General features: G+C 41.8%; 1 protein-coding gene across 7 annotated transcripts in view; it reads right to left on the reverse strand.

The window, feature by feature from the left end:
- IFNAR2 (interferon alpha and beta receptor subunit 2) overlaps window positions 1-24,382 on the reverse strand; it is a 35,406-nt gene that overhangs the window by 3,675 nt on the left and 7,349 nt on the right. For 2 of the 7 annotated variants that reach the window (XM_012780878.3, XM_012780881.3), the window contains exons 2-8: window positions 21,023-21,114; window positions 17,878-17,919; window positions 15,819-15,942; window positions 14,334-14,506; window positions 11,876-12,021; window positions 8,336-8,504; window positions 1,954-2,084 (exon numbers count right to left, since the gene is read on the reverse strand). In XM_012780878.3, coding sequence (XP_012636332.2) covers window positions 1,954-2,084; window positions 8,336-8,504; window positions 11,876-12,021; window positions 14,334-14,506; window positions 15,819-15,942; window positions 17,878-17,919; window positions 21,023-21,077 — 840 coding nt within the window. In that variant the 5' untranslated portion in view covers window positions 21,078-21,114. Of the gene's footprint in view, window positions 1-1,953; window positions 2,085-7,596; window positions 8,099-8,335; window positions 8,505-11,875; window positions 12,022-14,333; window positions 14,507-14,703; window positions 15,795-15,818; window positions 15,943-17,877; window positions 17,920-21,022; window positions 21,115-24,382 lie in introns of those variants that run through there. The other 5 variants (XM_020284770.2, XM_012780883.3, XM_076000440.1 and 2 more) reach the window with 5 other exon arrangements.

Genomic DNA, 24,382 nt, shown 5'->3' on the forward strand with positions numbered 1-24,382 from the left:
CACCTTTTCCTTTTCTCACTAATCTACAACACCCACTCTGTCATTATTCATGTTTCCATATGTGTGAGTCTATTTCTGGGCACACATTTGATAAGGTCTTTATTAATGCTTTCCAATAAGACTTGATAATGCAAGCATTTTATTTTGGATACAGGGTCTTGCTCTGTTGCCCAGGCTATAGTACAGTGGCATGATCATAGCTCACTGTATCCTCAAACTCCTGGGCTCCAGGGATCCTCCCTCCTTAGCACCTTGAGTAGCTAGGACTACAGGTATGTGCCACCATGCCAAGCTAGTTAAAAAAAAAATGTTTATAGGGGTCTTGCTATGTTGCCCAACCTGGTCGCAAACTCCTGGTCTCAAGTGTTCCCCGGGCCCTGGCCTCCCAAAGTGCTGGGATGACAGGCATGAGCCGCTTCACTTGGCCATAAAAATGTAAGCACTTTTATTGATTTTGTATACAACAAGTTTGCTAAACTTATTCATTCTAGTAATTTACGTATTTTAACATCTATTGCTGCTTAAACACACATAAACAAACACACTAGACCTAGAGTGTTTTGTTTCCATATTCTAGAGTTTTTACTTAAACATAGTGTAACAATTTTTCATGGAGAAATACTAGACAGACACAAGACAACACCATGATAAGAAGAGTGCAATTTTATCAACAGTGGAGGGATATTTAATTATAGTCTCCCAATTGAAGAAAGTAGGAGAATAATGTGAATGGGTTCAAACATAGAAAAATAATATACTTCTGGATGAAATATTACAAAACAAATATAAAAAGCAAGCAATGGGATAGGAATAACGATCCATGATGGGCAAAAGCAGTTGAGTCAAAAGACATAGAAGTTTCCAGAAACATACAAGATCAGTTCCCAGACTGGGCTGAGTAAAGGCTCTGGGGAGAAGCACAAAGAAGAAAGGAAGACAAGTGACGGCTGTTCTCACTAATAACAAAAATAACGCAAATGAGAGAAACTGTGAGGGATCGTTATACACATGATAATGGACCAAAGAAGTAAAAATGATTAATTAATGATAGTGGAGCTCTGGAGAAATATGTGCACCAATACATTGCCACTGACAATTACAATTCAGTTCTTTTTTTTTTTTTTTTTTTTACTCCTTGTACTATTAGCAGAGAATACAAATCAGTTCTTTTTTTTTTTTTTTTTTTGCGACAGAGTCTCACTTTGTTGTCCAGGCTAGAGTGAGTGCCGTGGCGTCAGCCTAGCTCACAGCAACCTCAAACTCCTGGGCTTGAGTGATCCTTCTGCCTCAGCCTCCCGAGTAGCTGGGACTACAGGCATGTGCCACCATGCCCGGCTAATTTTTTTTATATATATATCAGTTGGCCAATTAATTTCTTTCTATTTATAGTAGAGACGGGGTCTCGCTCTTGCTCAGGCTGGTTTTGAACTCCTGACCTTGAGCAATCCACCCGCCTCGGCCTCCCAAGAGCTAGGATTACAGGCGTGAGCCACAGCGCCCGGCCACAAATCAGTTCTTTATAATATCTTTTTGTAAGGTAAATCTCCTTTGTGTATATGTTCCACTGAAGTAATACAAAATAAAAAGATAATCTATATAAAAATTTTTATTGCATTATTCATAATGACCTAAGAAAGAAAAGGAAAAGAAATGAAAAAGAAATCAGTCCAAACGCTCTATAGCTAAGAAATGGTTAAGCAAAAAATAGTACATTAATAGTAATGAAATTCTATATGATCATTTTGAATAATAGGTGGAAAAGTATAAAAAGAAAACAGAAAATGCACCGATATACTTATAATGGCAAAATATATGTATATAGGGATGGAAAAGAATCCGGAACCTTGGTGTTTTAGAAAATGAGATTTTCTTCTGTGAAAATATTGAGGTATATAACAAAAATTCTTAAGTTAAAATTAAAAAGATACAAATAATAAAAAAAAAGCTACATACCAAAACTCTGGGAAATTTTTTTCTTAGGCATATGTAGCCAATCCATTTCAGTACTATTATGGTGCTGGTCAAGATCACTGCTATCAAAAATATGGTAATTATTCCTCCTATTTTGCCAGATTCTGATGGATCTGCAGATGAAAAATTAAGTGACTTTATTTCAAAAGAAATCCAATAAATGATCACAAAAGGGAATATAAGCACATTGGTCTGGTGTTAGACGGTGATATCAAGAAAGCAAAAGTTTGAAAAAAAAGTTTTGTGTTACTGAATACCAAAGAATGGAGAGTAATCCAAGTGTGTATATTTTAAACAATAAAATAGATTTAGCTTTTTTTTTTTTTTTCTTTCACAGTTCATTCAGCATCAGAAAGATTTAGCTTTTAAAAGTACAATTGTTTTCAGCTTGTGTTGTATAACTGTACTGTCCAATACAGTAGCCCAGGCATCCTCAAACTACAGCGGGAGGGCCACATGCGGCCCCGCTGAGGACATTTATCCTGCCCCCTGGGTGTTTTTGCCATTGCTGCCTGTCCTACTTAACAGCTGACTCGTCCCGGGCCCACAGTGCGCATGTGTGTAATGTGCACCGCACTCTCCAACGGCCCTCCAGTGGTCTGAGGGACAGTGAACTGGCCCCCTGTTTAAAAAGTTTGAGGACCCCTGCAGTAGCCAGTAGCGGTGGCTGCTTGAATTTAAATGAACAGAATTAAATATAATTAAGAGCTCAGTCTCTCAGTCCTAGGAGCACATCCCAATGCTCGGCAGCCACATGTCAGCATGCACACGGGCAGGAAGAGGAAAAGGAGAGTCAGCCTGAGTAAAACCAACTGGCCCATTCTGGGGCTGGACTTTGGCTGTGCCAGGGCCCCAGATCAGGGCTCTGCTGAACCCACCTTGCTCTGTTAACAGTTCCCTTGGTTTCTTGCCAAAATTCCTTTTGGACAATTCCAACTTTCTGACCGAACATAGCTTTTTTCCTTAAGTCTGATTGGACTGAGAAGAAATCAGTAGTGACTGTAACTAAGGCTGTAACTAAGACTGTAACTAAGGCTCTCTTAAATTTCCGGAAAGACCTTTATTAATATTAATCTTGTAAACAAAGCCTCAGGCAAAACAGACAGAGGGGAGAAAAAAGGAAATAAAAATGGATCGCATACTTTAAGTCTTTCAGAAGGTTAAAGAATGAATGGGAAGGAACTCGGTTAAGGCCCTTGCACTGCTAGATAGCACAGGATTCACGAAGCCACTCTCATCCTCACTGAGTGTGCATGAGGGATTGTCATGTCAGTGACGGTTCTACACTCAGATCTAGCCCCAAAGGCTTACCTTTATGATACAAAGGCATTACACGTATAGAGTTTACATTCCTGAAAAGGATACTGTAAACCAAAATGATTACATTGGCGACGCAATGGCACAATACTGAGATTCTGACTCGTCTACCCATCCAGTTTTCAGAGACTAGCCACAAGGTACCGTCGTCTGTCATCTATTTAATAGGACATCCTACAAATCAGATTATGTAAACTGTAGTTAATAGACTAGGGATAATACTTCTCAATTCGGGGTATTCTCATGCGTCCTGAGAGTTCTTTATGAGAACTTAATATTTTTGTTTTTAGCTTGATGACAAATTATGCATGCATGCTACTTTTAAACATTCCTGTTTGAAAAAAGATGAATTCTGCCAGCGTTCCTCCTCAGAAAGGAGAAATTGTCATTAGATGTCATTGCTGTTATCCACCTTCTTCTTTGAAGATGAGTCAGATCAAGTCATCTTGAAAAGGGGAGACCAGGTCGTGTCTTTAAAATTTGGCTTTGGACACACCTGTCTTTCTCCAGACTCACTTTTGAGACTTTTTAAACAAAACACAAGGGACCTCACAAGCAGGGGGCTGAGCTAAGCAATAGGGGGTTGGTAATATCTGATTACAAATTACCTTTAATGGAAAAGAAAAAGGACTTTGTCAAAAGATTGGTGATGATTAACATCAGTCTCCTGGGGCTCCTCCCCTGTCACCCCTCTGGACCAAGCATTGCCACCTCCCACCTAGACTACTGTGGCATCAGCCCCGCCCTGGCTCCCACCTCATGGCATCTAGATGCTCCTTTTATATCCTAAGTCTGATCACAAGGAGGCAACCTGCTCACCACCCTCTGAGGGGGCCCTGTCTCTTACAATGGCTCCTAAAGTCCTACCTCATCTAAGGTCCTGCACCCTACTCTGACCCAAACTGTTACTATTCTTCCCCTGCCCTCCCGTGCCAGGCATAACGCTGCCTCAAGGCCTTGGCACTCGCTGGAGCCTCCATGTGGAACTCTCGCCCCATGTCTGCGGTGACTCACTCCTCACCTCCTGCATTAGTTTCCCATTGCTACGGTAACAAATGACCATAGAATTAGTGCCATAAAACACTGCAAATATATTATCTTACAGTTCTGGCGGTCAGAGGTCCAAAATGGGTTTCACTGGGATAAAAATCAAGGTGTTGGCAGGACTGCATTCCTTCTGGAGGCTCTAGGGGAAAACCTATTTCCTTTTCCAGCTTCTAGAGGCCACTGGCATTCCTTGGCTCGTGGAAAAGTGACAGTTGTATAGCATCTCCGAGTCACACCCTCTGAGCCCTGCTGCTGTTGTCGCGGCTCCTTCTCTGACTCTGAGCCTCCTGCCCCTTCCTTTCCCTTAGGAGGACCTTTGTGCTTGCACTGTGCCCGCCTGGGTGATCCAGGATCATCTCCCCATCTCAGGATCCTCAACTGAATCACAGCCGCAAAGCTCCTTTGCCATGGTGCAGCCTGTCACACCTATGGGATTAGGATGTGGACATCTTTGGGGAGCTATTATTCTGCTTACCACATACCCCCTGGGTCTTTATTTGAATGCCACTGTCTCGGTTGGGGGGGGTCTCCCTGGCCATCTGTGGTGGCTGCTGCAGGTGTCCTGCCATGTCCTCCTTACCAGTGTGCACTCCAAGGCCGCCACACCTGTTGGGCGATACATCTCGGAGCTGATCCTTCTCTCAGGAATGTCCCTTGGCCAAAGCGGGGCTGCCTCACCTGGAGGCCGTGCCAAAGATCGCCTCCGCTAACTGACTGGCTGGCTGACCGGGGGGACAGTCCATGCTCCAGAGAACCCCCTGGGATCAGCTTCAAGTGAGGCTCAGGTGGGACCACACCGTGGCTTAGTTAATTTCTCTCCCCGTCCCTACCTGTTCCCTCATTCTCCCTCTCCAGATTCCGCACCCTCTTCCCCCGCCCCAAATGCATCATGCTAGTATAAGAACCTCTCCCCGGGCTCTGCTTCCAGGGAATGTGAACCAAGACACTGCCCTACTTAAAACAGCGACCCACCCCCCTCTGCCTCACACGCCCCTCACCTCCCTTCCTGCTTACATTTTCTCCGTGGCACTTACTGTCACTTACCATACTGTATATTTTACTTTTTTATCTTGTTATGCTGCCTCCTACTGAAATGCACGCTTCACAGGGTCAGGGATTTTCATCTATTTTGTTCACTGCTATCTCCCCAGTAACAAGAACAGAAACTGGCTCATAGTAGCCCCCCACTAAACATCCATCAATGAATGAATAGAGCTTTCCTTCCCACAGGGCCTTACTAAAACGAGCCAACCAATTAATTTTCAGGGCTTGGCAAGGGGAAGGCATTTCTCCAGATCTCTGGGCTAAAATCCTCCCATGCCAGTCTGCCCAGAGCTGCAGGGTTCACTGCTGAGCCCACGCTAAGGCCGGTGAACCTTAGCCCACGCTAAGGCCGTGCTGCCCTTCAAAGGCCCCTCACCATCCCAACCCGTCTGGCTCCTGAGTTGGCTAGTGGAGGGCATATCACATGGCAAGGGGGCATCGAGAGAACCTATTTGGTTCCTGCGTTTCCAACAACAACAATCTAGACACCATGTATGGTATGCAGATAGTTAGTCCTGGGTAATGATCAAAGAGTGGAGGCTGACAACATGCAAGTACGGTTGGAATGATCTGGCAGCATGCTGTTGCCTGAGCATCTCTCGGAGGGTGAAACGGAGAAGGGTCAGGGGAGAAAGTGAGGCACCTCAGGGCGTGTCCACCTCGGAAGAGCCTGTGCCTTCTCAGCAGCAACACCTTCACCTTGGAGGTGGGGACGGAGTGTCAGTTTCATCATCACTCTGACATGTTATGAATTTGAGTTTTTATTGTACACATGAGTTTGGTTCCTGGCACAGCGTTTCGAAAACGTGTGGAATCCTCTGAGTGATCGGAGTGTCTTTTGTTCTTCCTAATGAGTCCCTTTTGGGGACCCTATCATCTGACAATGAGGTGCCATCAGAGTGTGGACAGACAGCCTCAGAATGAGGGTTGGTCACTAGAAAAACCAGCTCCACAATTAGAGGGTTGGAAGTTCCAACTCCGCCCCCAACCTCCAAGGAGGGGAGCAAGGCTGGAGATTGAGTTCAATCCTGTGGCCATGATTTAATCAATCACACCTACATAATGAAGCCCAATAAAGACTCTGAACACCAAGGCTTGGGGAACCTCCAGGTTGGTGAACATATAAATGCGTGGGATGGTGGTGCACCCCAAATCCACAGGGACAGAAGCTCCTGCACTAGGGACCCTTCCTCTTCCAGACCTTGTCCTATGTACCTCTTCATCGGGTTGTTCATTTGTATCTTTGATAATAAAATTGTTAGATTTAGCAATCTCGTTCTGTGTTCTCGGGTCTTGGTGTGCTCATGGCCAAAGAACGAACAAATGCACCAGAGGGAGGCAAGCACGAAAACAGGTTTATTGAGGAGAGAAATACAGGATTACGGAGCAAGAGCAAGACAGAGATTTACAAAGCGTGATACATATGCCACAGACGACAACCGGACCCCTTGTCACAGCGGAAAAAGAGAGCTTGGTTATGGTCTGGGTCTTGTCTAAGGTGTCCGGAGAGGAACCTCCTCATGGTTCAAATGTCACCATGGAACCACTTTGATTGAACAGTTGGGAGTTATATGACCTGAATCTTACCGCGCATGCAGATTTCTTATGAACACGGGATGAGATTGCTAAATCTAACAAAATGGTAATCGTAAGTATAGCACTTTCCTGAGTTCTGTGCGTCATCTTAGCAAATTACTGAACCTGAAGAGAGGTCGTGGGAACTCCTGACTTTGTAGCCGAATGAGACAGAAATGTGGGTGACCTTGGGACCCAGGACTTGTGGCGGGCATCTGAAGTGCGGGGCAGTCTTGTGGGACTGAGCCTGGAACCTGTGGGGCCTGTGCTAACTTCAGGTACTGTCAGAAATAAACTGAATTGTTAGAGATGAGTTAGTGTCATAGAATTGATGTTAGGACACAAATATGTACATTTATTTGGGGTTTATGTTTTTTAAAGAGCTATGGACAGACCGAATCTATATGCAGTTTCAGTTTTGCCTCATGTATTTAATTGAAATTATAAAAATAACTCAAGCTACAGGTCTGAGATATTTTTTTTTTCCTTTAAAATCAGTCTCTGCATCATTTGGCTTTGAGGAACACCGGAGAATCAGATCATACCACCCGTGGTTAGAGCTAACATCAGGCACTCGTCTATGCTGGGCAACATCTCATGGAGCTCACTTAATTCACAAATAACCATATCCCTTAAAAGTCATTTCCTTGTAAATCTTATTTTTATTCTGGTAAATCAGAAGATGAAAGAAGCTTCCATTGGGGTTGGGAAATTTAGAAAGGCTTCTTTGAGGGTGATTTTCATAGGTTTTCACTTTTGATAAAACAGGTGGAGAGACCTAGTTACTTCCTGAGGAAGTCACCAGCAGGGAAGTTTCTCAGTTGGACTGTTCTCGATGCACATTTCTCCATACAGGAGGGAGGGTTGGGGCCACACTGTTGACTGTCCTGCTGTCTTTGCAACAGAGAGGCTTTCAGCCATCACTCGTGACTGTCTCATCTGCGCTGACAAGGTGCCCTTTCATCGGTGAGCTAGAGCAGATAGAGCTGGGCCACACGTGGGAACCACACCCAAGCTTGCCATCATCCTGTCACCCTCTGACACAGTGCAGTCAAGTGCTGCGGGCAGCTCCCCGCCTCTTCCAGCATTGGGCTCAAACAATGGCCGGCTAAGGGCACACAGCACTGAATTCAATCCTGATCCCCTGAAATAAAAGCATTTCCATTTCTAGAAGAGTTGTGACCTTATAAAGGGAGATATCCGATTGTCCCTATGGTAGGATACTATCAGAGTGACTCTACCACTCGCTGGTAGAGACTGACCGACAGAAAACATGTCATTGGAAGAAATACATTTAGCACCCCACGGATTTCAGATTCTTCTCTTTAAACAAGTTTTCCCTCAGAGTATAAAAGCATGGATTTTTAAAAAACGAACATACCTGATTCCTGGCCAGGTTGAAGGAAGGTGCACTTTAAGGGAGATTGTACTGCTGTCGCCTGGTCTGCAGACTCAAAATAAACAGACACACAGTGGTTTGTGTTTGGAATTAAGTTGTCGATGACATAGGTGAAATTTCCACTCATGTTTTTTTTCATTTTGAGTACATGCTGTAAAAATAAGCAAAAAGTGAGTAAGACTCTGAATGAGAATTTCATTTAGAAGCGGGCCCTGAGAGTCTCTTCGGGGATTTGTCTTCAAATATTAAACAGGTTAGAATATCACAGGGTTGGCAAGAAGAAGGATTAGAAGTCACCCGGGGAGAGCAATTTATCACAAGACTACACGTGCGTGTATTCATATACACACATGTTTGCAACCTTGAAATCAAGTCTAGCAATTTCATCTCACAAATGAGGAAAAAGGTCCCCAAGAGGAATAATCTTTGTGATGTCAAGATTATCTTGTCTCATTGACAACGTATGCCTACTTTACACTTGAGAAAGTGCTTTCGTGCGTATTAACTCCTTTGACTTTGAAAACGGTCTGGAAAGTAGGCTTTAGCTCCATTCCACAGGTAAGAAAACTGCAGCTCAGAGTGGCTAAGTAACTTCTCCAAGGCCGCACAGCGTGTCTGTGACAGAACTGAGGCTGATGTCTGGTTTTCTGTTTTCTCCCTTGAAACACCTTGCCCCTTCTTTCCCATGTAGTTGGGTTCCGTTTCGGAATTAAAAAGATGATAGATGAAGGTTCTTCCATGAGTAACAACTTTTGTACCATCTCTTACAGTTCTCAAAATACATTCTTACTAGCAGTTTTATAGAGGAGGATTCCTAGCAGTTCAAAGACAGCCTTCTGTAACAACGCTGTTCTGGAAGTTTCTGTCTGGAAGGAGGAGGAGTCACTAAGCAAGCAAACAAACAACTCAACGAACTAAAAGCTTCCCTTCCAGTGGCCACCACATATCCCTCCTTCCTTCCATACACAATCTCCTTAGCGAGCTCACCCCTCTGTCTCCAACTTTCATCCTCTTTTTCTTGAATCTATTCCAACCACGTCTTTGCCCTATGACTCCACCAAAAATACTTTTATCAAGGGCACAGTGACTGCCATGGTGCTAAATCCAATAATCAGGCCTCTTCTAACTTGTCCCATTCACAGCACTGGACTCAGTAGATCATTTTCTCCTTCTGGAACTTTCTTCTCTCAGCTACTGGGACATCACTCTCACCTGTTTTTTTCCCTCCTACGATGCTAGTTGCTCCTTCTTAGTCTGTTTTTGCTGCTTCTTCCTCATTTGCCAGATCTCCAAATTTTGGAATGTTCCTGGACATCTTCTCTTCTCACTGCATGCCCACTCCCAGGGGATCTCATCGGGTCTCAAGGCATTTGACACAGACCAAGAAGCCAATGACTCCCCAGGACATATCTCCAGCTGGGAGTTCTCGCCTGAATTCCAGACTTGGTACATCCAACCCCTGCCCAGCATCTCCTCCTAGATGCCTTCCTTATAGGCGCCTCAAATTCATTGTGTCCAAACCTGAGCTGCTATCCAACTCCCGCCTGCTTCGTCCATACATCTTCCCTGTTTTAGTTAACGGCAACTCCAACTTCTCTCTTTCTCCACCACACCACACATCTAATCTGTCTGAAAATACCATCGTCTCCACATGCAAAATACGTGCAGAATCTGAGGGCTTCTCACTACCCTCTCAACCTCCAAGTGGTCCAAGCCACCACCATCTGTTGCCTGGATGATACTAATAGCCTGTTTTTTTTTCTTATACGATGGTTTTTTTTTTTTTGAGACAGAGTCTTGCTTTGTTGCCCAGGCTAGAGTGAGTGCTGTGGCATCAGCCTAGCTCACAGCAACCTCAAACTCCTGGGCTCAAGCAATCCTCCTGCCTCAGCCTCCCGAGTAGCTGGGACTACAGGCATGTGCCACCGTGCCCGGCTAATTTTTTCTATATATATTAGAAAATTTTTTCTATATATATTGGCCAATTAATTTCTTTCTATTTATAGTAGAGATGGGGTCTCACTCTTGCTCAGGCTGCAAGAGTGAGACCTGAACTCCTGACCTTGAGAAATCTGCCCGCCTCGGCCTCCCAGAGTGCTAGGATTACAGGCATGAGCCACCACGCCCGGCCTGGTTTTTTTTTCTTAATTTAACTAAGACTAATTTTCTTTAATGAAGATGATGCCTATCAACTACAGTCTTTCTCTTACAGAGTTGTCAATATCCTAATAAACATAGGATATATATTTTACAAATCATAATCTAAAACATAGTAGCTTATGTGTTGAACACCAATGGGACATGATTGAAATATGATATCTAATGATACTTGACACAGTCCCTGACTCACATAAACCTATTTTCCTCTATGATTTTTGTTTCCTTTTCCTAGAGGGTTGATTATAATCCATGTGAATATTAAAGAAAAAATGATAATAGGCACATAATTTGCCTATTAAGTGACTACCATCCTAACAGTGTCTTCGTCACTCCATTCCATCTACCTCTCCCCTCTTTTTTCTCAAATTCATGGGCCCACTCCAGCCTCAGGGCCTTTGAACTTCCTGTGCCCTCTGTCTGAAATGCCTCTGCCCTGATATCTTGCAGGCTGGTGTTTCTTGCAAGGGTTTTATAATTGGCAAAGGGTGCTGCAAACATAAGCTGCAGTTCCAGAAAGGTCGGTCCACTGCTGAGTGCGGACTGTCCCTTTTCGCTTTATCCAGCATTCTGAGCGACAGACACAACAAAAATTGAAGGTCCAGGTCTGTCTGACACCAGGGTTACGCTGAGGTTACTGGCAGTCAGTCAGGTCCTTTGCGGAAATCCGGAGAGGCCAGAACTTTGGGAAGGCGCCACTTCCCTGCCTGTGTAAGGCGGGAGAGGCAGAGACAGATGCTTTTCCTGTATGGCTCAGCTAAAACACGCGTTTCAAAGCCGTCTCGAACCTTGGCTTGCTGAAATCTACGCTACACATCTCTCTCCTGTGTGTGTCCCTTGGTGATGTGCACATGGCTTATTCTCTTAAAGAAGACTGAACTATAGAGAGTTCCGTCCTAAAATCAGACCTTGTAGTTTTTTTTTTTTTTTTTTTTTTTTGAGACAGAGTCTCGCTTTGTTGCCCAGGCTAGTGTGAGTGCCGTGGCGTCAGCCTAGCTCACAGCAACCTCAAACTCCTGGGCTCAAGCAATCCTGCTGCCTCAGCCTCCTGAGTAGCTGGGACTACAGGCATGCGCCACCATGCCCGGCTAATTTTTTTTTTATATATATATCAGTTGGCCAATTAATTTCTTTCTATTTATAGTAGAGACGGGGTCTCGCTCTTGCTCAGGCTGGTTTTGAACTCCTGACCTTGAGCAATCCGCCCGCCTCGGACTCCCAGAGAGCTAGGATTACAGGCGTGAGCCACCGCGCCCAGACCTTGTAGTTTTAACTGTTCAATTACTAGTTTCTTTTTTCAAAAGAGTCGACTGTGTTTGCTTTCAACTCAGAACTGTTTTGATCCTAACACTGAAGACAACTTACCTTCTTCACAATCCCCTCTGACTCTTCTTCAATGACCAGTGATAAATGGAACTGCAATCCTTCCACAGTGTCGGATGGAAATGTTACCGTCACACCGATGTGGTCTGTGAAGCCAGCAACCTCAAACTCTGGCGGTTCTAAAGATACTGTTTAGAAAAACAGAGTCCGACGCAAACCCCAAGGTCAGTCAATGATTGCACAACGGTGCCTCCCGTTATGATACGCGACCTTACTTCTTTTAAAGAAAAGCTATTTTCTTTTTAATCTGCCCACGATCCTAGTTGTGGCGTGTGTTCTTTTTATTTTGTTGGCGAAAAACTGAGAATAAAATAAGTGAAGTGATTTGTTTCACATTACTGCAGGGAAAACAAGAATACATTTTGGAACAGAAGCCAGTAACTTTCCTAATTTTCAGGCTATATATTCTTAATACTAAATTAAAAATGACTTATTTTCATATTATAATAATAATAATACATAATCATTGCAGAAATATCAGAAAATATAGACAATTGTCTCTGAATGTGGTTAATTATATTTTGTCTATGCTGTATGTGTATATATACATATACACACATATAAACTAAACTTGTGTTAATATATGTATATACACACATCTACAAATATGCACACACACACACACACATATATAAACTAAAATTAAGTCAGTCTAACTCACACTGTTTTGCATGGTATATATTTTCACTTAACTATATTTCATATACATATCAATACATATCTAGCTACATCAAGAACTGATAAACTATGGCTCATGGTCTGTGGACTTTTGCCCCACCTGCAAATTCAGAATGGTTTTTATTTTTTTAAGAGTTTAAAAAAATGAAGAGGAATATATGACAGAGATCACAGGTTGGCCACAAAGTCTAAAAATGGCCTTCTCTGGCCTTTTATAGAAAGTCTGCCAACTTCTGATGTTTACATCATAGTTTTTCAAGGTTAATTCTATTCCACTAAGTGGCTGTACCAAGGTTTAACTGATTCACTGCTTTGAACAGTTAATTGTCTCTATTTTTTCTGAAAAGACTCAATGTATCATTGAGTATTCTTATAGCTAAATCTTTCCATTTGTCCTTAATCATTTCTTTAGGACAAATTACTAAAAAGGAATTCTGGATTAGAGTAGGCCTATGTTAAGGTTTTTAATACAAGCTGTCAAATATCTTCAGAAGGACTGTACCAAAGCATGTTCTCTGTATTGCCTTTAAATCTGAGTATTGATGTATTTTTCATATTTGGCATTTGAGTCATGAAAAATATCTCATTGTTACGTTAATATAGATTGTTTAATGACCCAAATACCATGACCTATATATTGTACTTTTCTTTCTCTTCTATGTATACACACAGATATGTCAGTTCATCCACATACACAAACATGCACACGATTCTGGCAACACTTATATCTAAACACTTATATTTGCCACAGCGGGGTTCAGTCATCATTACCACTTTGCTAAGTGTGTGTGTGTGTGTGTGTGTGTGTGTGTACACCCACACAGCCATAGCAGGAAGCTGAACCTGAATAGATCTTCTGGAAACTGCTTTGTGAATTGGGAAATGAAAAAGCAACGGAGCTAGAGCTGTTTATATAATTGCCTTGGGGAGCTGACCCCAGTCACAGGGAAAGAAAGAAGGGGCAGACCCACTTTTGGGGTCTGGTCTTCTCCTCTGAGCTTTGGGCCGTAGGTGGCTGTCCATGTGGGTGTTCACACGTACAAGAGCTGCTGCACTACCATCTGGGGGTGGAGTTGCTGTATTAAGAAAAACACCGCCTTCGTAGGGAAAGGCAAAGATATACGATGTAACCCAAAGGTCAAAAAAAGGAAAAAAAAACAAAAACAAAACTTTTATTTGGTGGTGGGCAGATGGGAGGGAGGAGGAGGGGAAGGATATATATGTACAAAATAGGTGCGATGCGCACCACCTGGGGGTAGGACATGCTTGATGCTTTGGTAAGGCGGGGGGTGGGGGAGGAATGGCAGGGGCAATATATGTAACCCTAACAATATTTGTACCCCCATAATATGATAAAATAAAAGGAAAAAAAATGTATGAGACCAAAAAAAAAAAAAAAAAAAAAAAAGAAAAGAAAAACACCGGCCCAAAGAGATGAGACGGCTAATGACACCTAAACCCAGCTCCCCCACTTCCTTTTGGGGTATAAAACAGAAAAATAGCAGCTATGACTGTCTGAATGCCTGCCTTATACAGGCATTGAGCATATCTGCAAAGAACAGATTATTATTCCACTTTTCAGATAAAAAAAACTGAGGCTCAGAGAAGCAAAGTAACTAGTCCACGGTTCCAGGACCAGGAAGTGGCAGGGCCAGGAGGTGAGCCTAGCTAGCCTTGAGTCTCAAACACCTTCCTGTCTCATGGCAGAGCAAATGATGATCTTGACAATAAGGATGAAGGTGAGAAACAGAGATCAACTCACTATCGATGGCCGGCAAGAAATCCTTCGTACAATGGACGAGCAACGTGCTCCCTCTGAATCCTTCGACTTTTATAATGTGGACCTCGTGTATGTTTTTCCACACACGTGTGAGGTCACAAAATGATCGTGTGGTATTTACACAGCCCTCAACAGTCTTCATAGCTTCGTTTCTACTTTGGAAAGAAAAGACATCGGAAAAGGAAAATGTCAGCATTTATGTAACGGTAATCGGTTTTCTGGGTGCCTCACTTCCTTATTTCCTTCAGGGTTCTGCTCAAATATCACTACATCAAACCGTCTTCCTTATTCACCTTATTTAAAATGGGACATCCTATACCCTCCCCGCCCCTGCACGCTCAATCCCTCTTACCCTTCATTTTTCTCCATAGCGTTTACCTGCACCTGCCACAATCTGCCTTCATTTGTTTGCTGATGTCTCTACCTACTTTCAGAATGTCCACTCCAGGAGGGCAGGGATTTTAGTTCACAGTTGGATGCCCTGGCATGTAGGAGGTGCTCAGTTAATATCTGCTGGATGAATGAATGAATGAAACTTGGGCTTTCATGGTAGAGGCCTTAGATCTCCCTCCTACTACTGAACAATCATGAAGGCCTTCCCTGAGATCCCCTCTCTCTCTGGCTAAGATTACACGATCCAGTCTTAAATCGGTCCTGGGTAGAGATCTGACCTACCGAGCTTCAGAGAGGTGGGGGGGGGGGATACATGTGACCACTTCAAGCAGAGTGAAACTTTAAGACTTTGCAGCAGGCACTGAAGAGAAACCCACAAAAGACCCTCCACTGGCTCAGGCAGCAGCAGCAGCAGCAGCAACAGCTATCTGCCAAATAAATAATTCACAAAAGGACACTCCAAGGGGCAACCCGATCAAAGTAATGACTTAGGAGAGTGACTGTTAGACATGGAAGAAGAGAGTCAAAGAAGGCTCCACGACGTCCAATCCTTGCGGCAACCCTTCAGTGGAGGCATTAGCTCAAAAGGCCGAGCTCTGTGCCAGGCGGCAGGCTGGCTAGTCACCAAACCAGACTTTGGAACCAAGCCTGTCCTACACTGGGACAGACAGCTTTCTGGTGTCCCACCAGACTAAAGAAACTGAACATAAACAATAAACATGGTCAACAGACCTTTGTACTCCCGTCCTTAGAAAACATAGGATTTTTAAACATTCAGATTGACTGACTTAGGAAAATCGTTGTAAAAACCATACACAATAATTATTTTGTTTGTGAGGTTTTGACCTGTAGGAATCGGCTTTGATTATAAATACAAGCTTTGTCAAAAAGAACTCTGGATTATTAAAACATTCAATTTTAATTAAAAATGGACGGGTGTTTTGTCTTTGGCCTTTTAAGAATCTAAATAAAGAACAGAGAAAGAGAGAGTGAGAGATATCACCTTTCCCCCCACTCCCCACAGAATAGAATGATAACGTGGTCACCAACAGAAAAATGAAATGTCAAACCAACCTCATGACTGTGTACAATGATGTATAGTGAGTTGGTACAACAGAATGGTTTTTAAATTCCCATGATAAGATCGACTGGAAATTTTGTAGCGTTATTTTTAAAACACAAGGTTCATCTGAAGAATCTAAAGAGAAGAGAAGGGAAGAAAACACATTAAAACGTAAAGCCGGCCAGGCGCAGTGGCTCACGCCTGCAATCCTAGCACTCTGGGAGGCCGAGGCAGGTGGATTGCTCAAGGTCAGGAGTTCGAAACCAGCCTGAGCGAGACCCCGTCTCTACTAAAAATAGGAAGAAACTAATTGACCAACTAAAAATATATATACAAAAAATTAGCCGGGCATGGTGGCGCATGCCTGTAGTCCCAGCTACTCAGGAGGCTGAGGCAGGAGGATTGCTTGAGCCCAGGAGTTTGAGGTTGCTGTGAGCTAGGCTGATGCCACGGCACTCACTCTAGCCTGGGCAACAAAGTGAGACTCTGTCTCAAAATAAAATAAAATAAAATAAAAAATAAAACGTAAAGCCCAAGGTTGTATTCTGGCCACTGTTCAATCATCTGTTGGGATCCAGGGCTCTCACATCTACAGCAGAGAAGCCCTCTGGAGAGCACTAGGGTCTTAGAAACAGGAAGTCTACTGGACATGGGAAGTGAACTATTCACAATACAGTTAATTAATAAGCAACGCACTGTCAGAGCAGGCAAGCTTGGGAAACAGGAACTCAGCACTGTGTAAACAGAATTTGGCCAGAAGGGCTTCTTCGATTATCATTGACCCTCCCTCTGTGGCTCACTGAACCAAAATAACCCAGGCTGTCCTGACCCACCTGGTGCACTTCCCCTTTCCTTCCACACCCCGTTCTTTCAACTCAGCTCCCAGATCCTTCATGAAGTCCTTCTTAAGCAGCTCAGCCACTGCAAGATTTTCTTCCTCTGGATTCCCTACTGCACTTATTCTCCCATCATAGAGTGGCGGGGTTGGCAGGGAGTTTAATGTGTGCCCAGACAAGCCCTTTCCAGGCATTTAAGCCCCACAACAATGCTGAAGTAGGCACTACTAATAGACCCATTTTACAGACTGTGAAATCGAGTTGGGTTACACAGTGTTATGCAGCTGGGAAGCGTCAGTGCAAACGAGACTCAAAGCTACACTTGTCAAATCCTGCCTTATATGGTTAGATTTTTAAAGATCATCTAAGTTTCCTGTGGTTAGGTCCCAGGCCTTTGCTTCTTTTCTTTTTTCCACCAATTTGCAGATATTTATTAGTCAGTGTAGTCCCCAACACAATACATCAACATGATTTCATGCATTTAGAGAAGAAATATTTCCTGGTTAAGTAGAAAATTGTGCAGATGGTTTCTGGAAGACCTTCCTTATAAGTAGTTTTATAGTGAAACATTTTGTTTAGAAGTCTGGACCTTCTTTCTTCAGTTTGTTATAATCCACATCCACTAAGTAGAACTTGTATTGATCATTGGGACCCATTTTGTTCCAGAATTCTGGGTATTGTTCAATCCAGATTGGGCCAGAAAGGCCTTTGCTTCTTGACTGCCATCTCTTTAGCCCCCAATGCTTACCGCAAGGCCCAACACATATTTAATGCTTAGTGAAATTTTGTGTACAGATTTACATATGTAGGCAAGAAGTTTAGTTTAAAAAATTATTTCCCTTTATCTAGAATCCATAGGTGGAAGAATGTAAATTAAAGAGAAATTATTTGTCAAATTATTATTTGACAATAAGAAATTATTATTATTAAGAGAAATTATTTCTGGATCATTTTTTATTTGGCATAGTCTGTGTCTCCTCATTATTAAGAGTTTGAATATTCTTTCAAGGGGGTTTAAAATGATCTCTAGTGCTAATTTCTTATAGTATTTTTGTGAGACAAATGTGAAAATATGAGTAGGCTCATTGTAGCTCCTTTTACAAAAAGGATCTAAATAAAATAGGCAACGGATCTGAGGTCAGACATCAAATTCCCCATATTTTACACTTATGAATGGTTGCCCCAACACTTTGATCCTTACACAAAATTTAGTCAAGCCAAGAAAACCTCTTACCAGGCATATCACGTAAAACACCAAATACTAGGCTGATGAACACTAGGAGGAAGAAAAACATGTTAGAGCAGCAACCAAGTTTTCTCTGGGCTCAACTTAAACAACTGTTACTTTAAGTCTGGAATTCTCTTACACACACGTATTAATATTAGATTGAGACTTTCTTGCATAAAACAAAAACAAAAACAAAAAAACCCTCAAGTAAATGGTTCTTACTTGACAGGAGTACCAGCAGCTCATGGTCTAAGAATTACATCTTAAGTGGATCCAAAATAAGGCCCATTTTAGAGCTGGCACCAACATCAAGTATGTACAGACCCTGTTCCACCCTGTTATTTCCACTTAAAATATATTTGGGAACAAGATCATTTCAATAGGTACAGAAAAAGCATTTGATAAAATCCAGCACACTTTTAGGATAAAAACCCTCAACCAATGAGGCATGGAAGGAAAAGACCTTAAAATTATAAAAGCCATATATGACAAACCCACAGCCAACATCATACTGAATGAGAAGAAGTTGAAAACATTCTCCCTAGGAACTGCCCACTGTCACCACTTCTATTCAATGTAGCATTAGAAGTTCTAGCCAGAGCAATCAGGCAAGAGAAAGAAATAAAAGGCATCCAAATCAGGCAAGAGGAGGTCAAACTAACTGTTTGCTGATGATATGATTTTATATCTAGAAAACCCTAAAGACTCTACCAAAAGACACCTGGAATTGATAAATAAATTCAGCAAAGTCTCAGGGTACAAAATCAATGTACACAAATCAGTAGCATTACTATATACTAACAATAGTCAAGTGGAGAATCAAATCAACAACTCAATGCCATTCACAATAGCTATAAAGAAAATAAAATACCTAGAAAAACTGTTAACAAAAGAGGTTAAAGCCCTCTATGAGGAGAACTACAAAACACTGATGAAAGAAATCACAGATGATACAAACAAATGGAAAAACATCCCCTGCTTGTGTTTTACTAGAATCAACATAATTAAAATGACCATCCTGCCCAAAGTAATTTACAGATTCAATACAATCCCCATCAAAATACCAGTGTCACATTTCACAAATATAGACAAAATAATCCTAAGCTCTATTACGAACCAAAAATGATCCCGGATAACCAAAGCAATCTTAAATAAAAAGAACAAATCTGGAAGTATCACATTACATGGCTTCAAATTATACTACAAAGGTATAGTAACCAAAACAGCATTGTACTGGTATAAAAGTATAGACATAGACAAATGGAACAGAACAGAGAATCCAGAAATAAAACCATCTACCTACAACCAACTGATCTTCAACAAAGCAGACAACAACATATACTGGGGAAAGGAAGGCCTATTCAATAAATGGTGCTGGGCAAAGTGGACAGCCACATGCAGAAGAATGAAACAGGACCCCTGTCTCTCACCATATACAAAAATTAATTCAAGGTGTATTAAAGACTTAAATGTAAGGCATTAAAGCATAAAAGCTGTAGAAGAAAATGTAGGAAAAACTCTTCTTGACATGGGCCTACGCAAAGAATTTATGACTAGAACTCCAAAGGCAAATATAGCAAAAACAAAAATAAATAAATGGGATTTAATTAAATTAAAAAGCTTCTGTATAGCAAAGGAAATAATCAACAGATTATTTCTGTTGGAAATCAATAATTTCCATTCTGTAGAATAGACAACCTACAGAATGGAAAAAACATTCACAAGCTATGCATCCAACAAAGGACTGATATCCAGAATCTACAAAGAACTCAAACAAATCAGCGAGAAAAAAACAAACAACTCCATCAGAAAGTAGGCATAAGACATGAGCATAAGTTTTTCGAAAGAAGATAAATGGCCAGCAAACATATGAAAACATGCTCAACATCACTACAGAGAAATGCATATTAAAACTACAATAAGAGTCTACTTTACTTCTATCAGAATGGCCATTATTAAAAAGTCAAAAAACAACAGATGCTGGTGTGGATGCAGAGAGAAAGGAATGCTTATATACTGTTGGTGGGACTGTAAATTAGTACAACCTCAAGGGAAAACAATATGGAGATTCCTCAAACAAACAAATGTAGATCTACCATTCGATCTAGCAATCCCATTGCTGGGTATCTATTCAAAGGCAAATAAGTCATTTAATCAAAAAGACACCTGCACTCAAATGTTTATCATAGCACAATTCACAATTGCAAAGATGTGGAATCAACCTAAGTGGCCTTCAATTCATGACTGGATAAAGAAAATGTGATATATATATATATATTAACATATACACACACAATGGAGTACTACTCAGCCATAAAAAAGAATGGAATAATGTCATTTGCAGCAACGTGGATGGAATTAGAGACCATTATCCTAAGTGAAGTATCTCAGGAATGGAAAACCAAACACCATATGTTCTCACCAATAAGTGGGAGCCAATAGTTGGGTACACACAGCACAAAGCGATACAAAGGATATGCGAAATCAAGAAGAGGGGAGGGCAGATGGGTGGCTGTGGGATAAAAACTTACCTTTGGGTACAATGAATCCTATTCTGGTGACAGGTATACCAAAAGCCCCGACTTAAGCATTATACAAGTTATCCAAGTAACAAAAACACTTGGTCTCCTTAATTCATATTTTGAAATTTAAAAAAGTATATACATATTTGGGAGATCTTTACAACAAAAAGAATTTCCTTGTTTTTGTTTTTTAAATAGTTGGGCTGGTTGAAGGAGTGTCTGGAAAAGCAGTTAGCCATTCAGAAAAACTCTCAGAATATGAATAAACATGTTGCTAACGAATAAACTTTAAAGGTAAAGACATTCCCAAAGGTAAGGGAGGCAGAAAGGGCGTAAGAGAAATCATTCGTCCAATTATATACAAGATAGTCTCTATAATTATTGAGCCTTACGTCACTCTTGTTTATTTGTTTGTTTTCCTAAAATTAACAGTAGGGCAGAAATCCATAATGAATCCAGACCACTAGCACAGGTTTCCTTTCTACTTTCCATTTGACTCCTGACATTGGGTAGGTAACACTGTGTCCTTGAGTCAGGGAAATTGGTTTGCTGCTTCCCAGCAGGGCTCTGGGTGATAATGATGTCACAGGCTTGCTCCCACAAGAGCAGAGATAAAAAGTAGCACTTACCCATGAGAATCAAATTAAGTGATCTGATGGCCGAGGCATTCTGGCTCAAAAGCATCTTTGTTATTTTTTAAGTCCTTTCTTTACTTTTACATCTGAAAGGAAATCAACATGAAGTGGTCAAAATTCTGAAGTGTCTAATTAAATTGCAAAGATCAAAATGGGGGAAAAGTTAAGACAATGAAAGACTAGCAGAAATAACAAAATTCTTGGCTCCAGGATTGGACCATCTACCCCATTTATTTAAGCAGCCTGGTCTCAGCTTCTGGGCTCAAACGCCTCCCTAGTCAGGGAGAAATCTTAAATTTAACTTTTGAACAGGTAACCATCATTTGGTTCAAAAATTTTAAGCATACAATAAAGTAAATAGTGAAAAGTCTTGCTTCCTTTAGAAAACTACTTTTATTTAGTTTTTGTGTGTGTGTGTGTTTTTTTTTTATGAGAGATTTTAATTTTATTCAAAAACATTATGAAATGAGGGTATATCTTCCAGTTTAAGGTCCTCCCTACAGAGCTTCTCACTTGTTTTTTTTTGTATTTTATTTTATTTTATTTTATTTTTTTTTTATTTTGGCATATTATGGGGGTACAGATTTTAAGGTTTCAATAAATGCCCATTTCCCCCCCTTGTGTTTTGGTTTGTTTTTTTTTTTTTTACATTTATTCTTAATTTCCCTCTCTTTTAGACAAGACATAGCATGTCCAGTGCCTGTTTTGCCTTGATTTTTCCACTTAAAAATGTATCTGGGAGGTCTTTCCAACAAAAAGAATTTCTTTACTTCTGTTTTTTAAACAGTTGCATAGCATTCTGCTCTATGGACATACCCTCATTTATATACCTGGTCCCCTACAATGGACATTTGAATTGTTTCCAATTTTTTCTGCAAGGAATTCTTTTAAATGTGAATCATTTTGCACACGTGCAAGTCTTCATGTAGAAAAATTTCCAGAAGTAGGATTGTTAGACAAAGGGCATGTCAGTTAGGCTTCTAGCAGGAAATAGAACATTCACTTTAATTGAAGGACTACTCTTACGGTCACTTAACAATAGGAAAACATTGGGACAAATGCATGGTTAGGCAATTTCATTATTGTGTAAACATCATAGAGTGTACTTACATAAACCTAGATGGTATAGCCTACTACACACCTAGGCTATGTTATAGCTGTTCCTAGGCTACACACATGTACAGCTTGTTACTGTATTGAATACTGTAGGCAATTGGAACACAATGGTATTTGTGTATCCAAACATAGAAAAGGTACAGTAAAAATACGCTATTATAATCTTAAGTGACTATTGTTGCATATGTGGTCCATCCCTGCTGTAAACATTGTTTTGTGGTGCATGACTGTATTTATAATGCAAATGTGTGAGCACGCTGTAGGCAAACCAAAAGGGAGGTGCAGTACCTTGAGCTCACAACAGTGGGGGCTGTTACCTACCACTCTGGGCTTGAGGGGAAAAAAGAAGGCACCAATACTGGAATTTGTATGGAGTTGTGACATGAGTCCACAGGACACAGCCAGCCCAAGGGGACCACGCCGAGAGAGGGCTAAAGAACAGACATCCCTCACTGCCTCCCTCCCTTCTCTCGTTTGGGGCTCCCGATTGGCTGAACCCAACCAGAAGCCACAGGGCAGTGGTCTGGGGTTGCACCTGTATAAGATTGGATCCCATTGTAAAGGGTGTGGAGGGGAAGGGAGAGTCTGCAGGGCCACACAGACAAGACCTGGCATTGGGACAATGCATCTGTAACTTGGACAGAAATTGCCAAGCTGCCTGCCCTCGGGGCTATACCAACTTACATAGACAACTGCAATGTGTGGTTCTCCCCAGAAACCAAAATTACAGACGTTATCATCAAGCTCTTAGATTTTTCTCAAATCCATAAATGAAAAATTGTCTTCACACCAATACTAATTTGGATTTCTCTTATTCTTAGTGGGATCTAGCACCTTTTCATACGCTTCAGCAATGTTTGTATTTCCTTTCCTGTTAACTGCCTGTCCCGTGCCTATTTTTTTTTTATTGAGTTGTAGCTTTTATTAGATTGCAGGAATTTCTATGAGTATGAGGGAAACTTTGTGATACGAATCACATCTTTTGATTTTATACCACTTGGAAGCTTCTGAGGTTTATGAGTTGAGATTTAAAGGTTTGTTTTTTTTTTTTTTTTTTTCTTGGTTTCTGGATTTTGAGTCATAGAGAGTCTTCCTCACTCCAAGGTAAGAAAGAAATCCATCAAGAATTTTAAGAAGCCCCGATTGCTCTTGTTGCTGCTCCTCCTCAGAACTTTTGTCCCCCTCCAAGTGACTAAGCCCTGTAGATTCTGGATATTCTTCTGTCCCTTTAACCCCTGACGCATTATCATCAAAATGAAAAAAGTCCATGAAATAGCAGATTGAGTTCAAACTATAAAAACCTTAATTTTAAAAGTTTTCTTGATGTCATAGTAACAGGGTATTCTCGTAGAGAAATTCAAGAGATTCCAAGTTAAAATTTTCATCTCTGCCACAAACTCTACCACCCATGGGATATCCAGGCAATTTATCCCATAATACTGCACCCATTTAGAAACTCTGATGAGATATCTTGGTATGTGACGTCATCTCCCATGATCACTCCACGGCAGAGGGACTGCATGGCTGTGAACCTTCCCCTAGATCCTGAGCACCCCTAGACTGCACAAATGCCACTCCACCTGACCCAACCTGTGGCCTCTAGTCCCTCAGGTTTTTCTGATCGTGGCACCTCTTCACCTCTGTTATGTATTTGCAGGAACACTCAGTCCACTCAGCAGCCAAGAAAACACACACACAGACACACACACACACACACACACACACACACACACACACTCTTTCTTTCTCTCTCTCTTAAAAGTCCCACCCTCTCCCTCTGGGTGAGGGGATGACCACTTGGCTTGCTTTGCTCCTGGTGACCAGGAGTCCAATCACCAAATGTCTTGAACTAGATGTCTGATAACTAGATCCTTGCTTGCTTGGAAAATCTAATTTCCCATCTTGGCATCCCGCCTGAATCATTAATGAGACTCCTTAAAACTCTCCCCGACTATAAATAGACCAGTCTTCCTAAAGCATGGCTCGTTAGTCTCATCTCTGCAGCCAGGGCTGGCCCCCGGTCCCCAGGGCCCTGCAGGCAGGAGGGGGCCCACTCTTGGCTTAAAGTTCTGTGGCTGTCCTGAAATTGTTAACCATTTTATGTTTCAATGTGTGTTTTGTTAGTGGAGTCTGTTGGGACAATGGAGCTTTAGTGCACACTGGGCCCGCTCCCCTCCCCTGCACGATGCGAGTCCCAGGCCCTGCCTGGCTTCTCTCTATGCCCCACGACTGTCCTAC

The sequence above is a fragment of the Microcebus murinus genome, chromosome 1 (assembly GCF_040939455.1).
Source record: "Microcebus murinus isolate Inina chromosome 1, M.murinus_Inina_mat1.0, whole genome shotgun sequence".
Taxonomy (NCBI): domain Eukaryota; kingdom Metazoa; phylum Chordata; class Mammalia; order Primates; family Cheirogaleidae; genus Microcebus; species Microcebus murinus.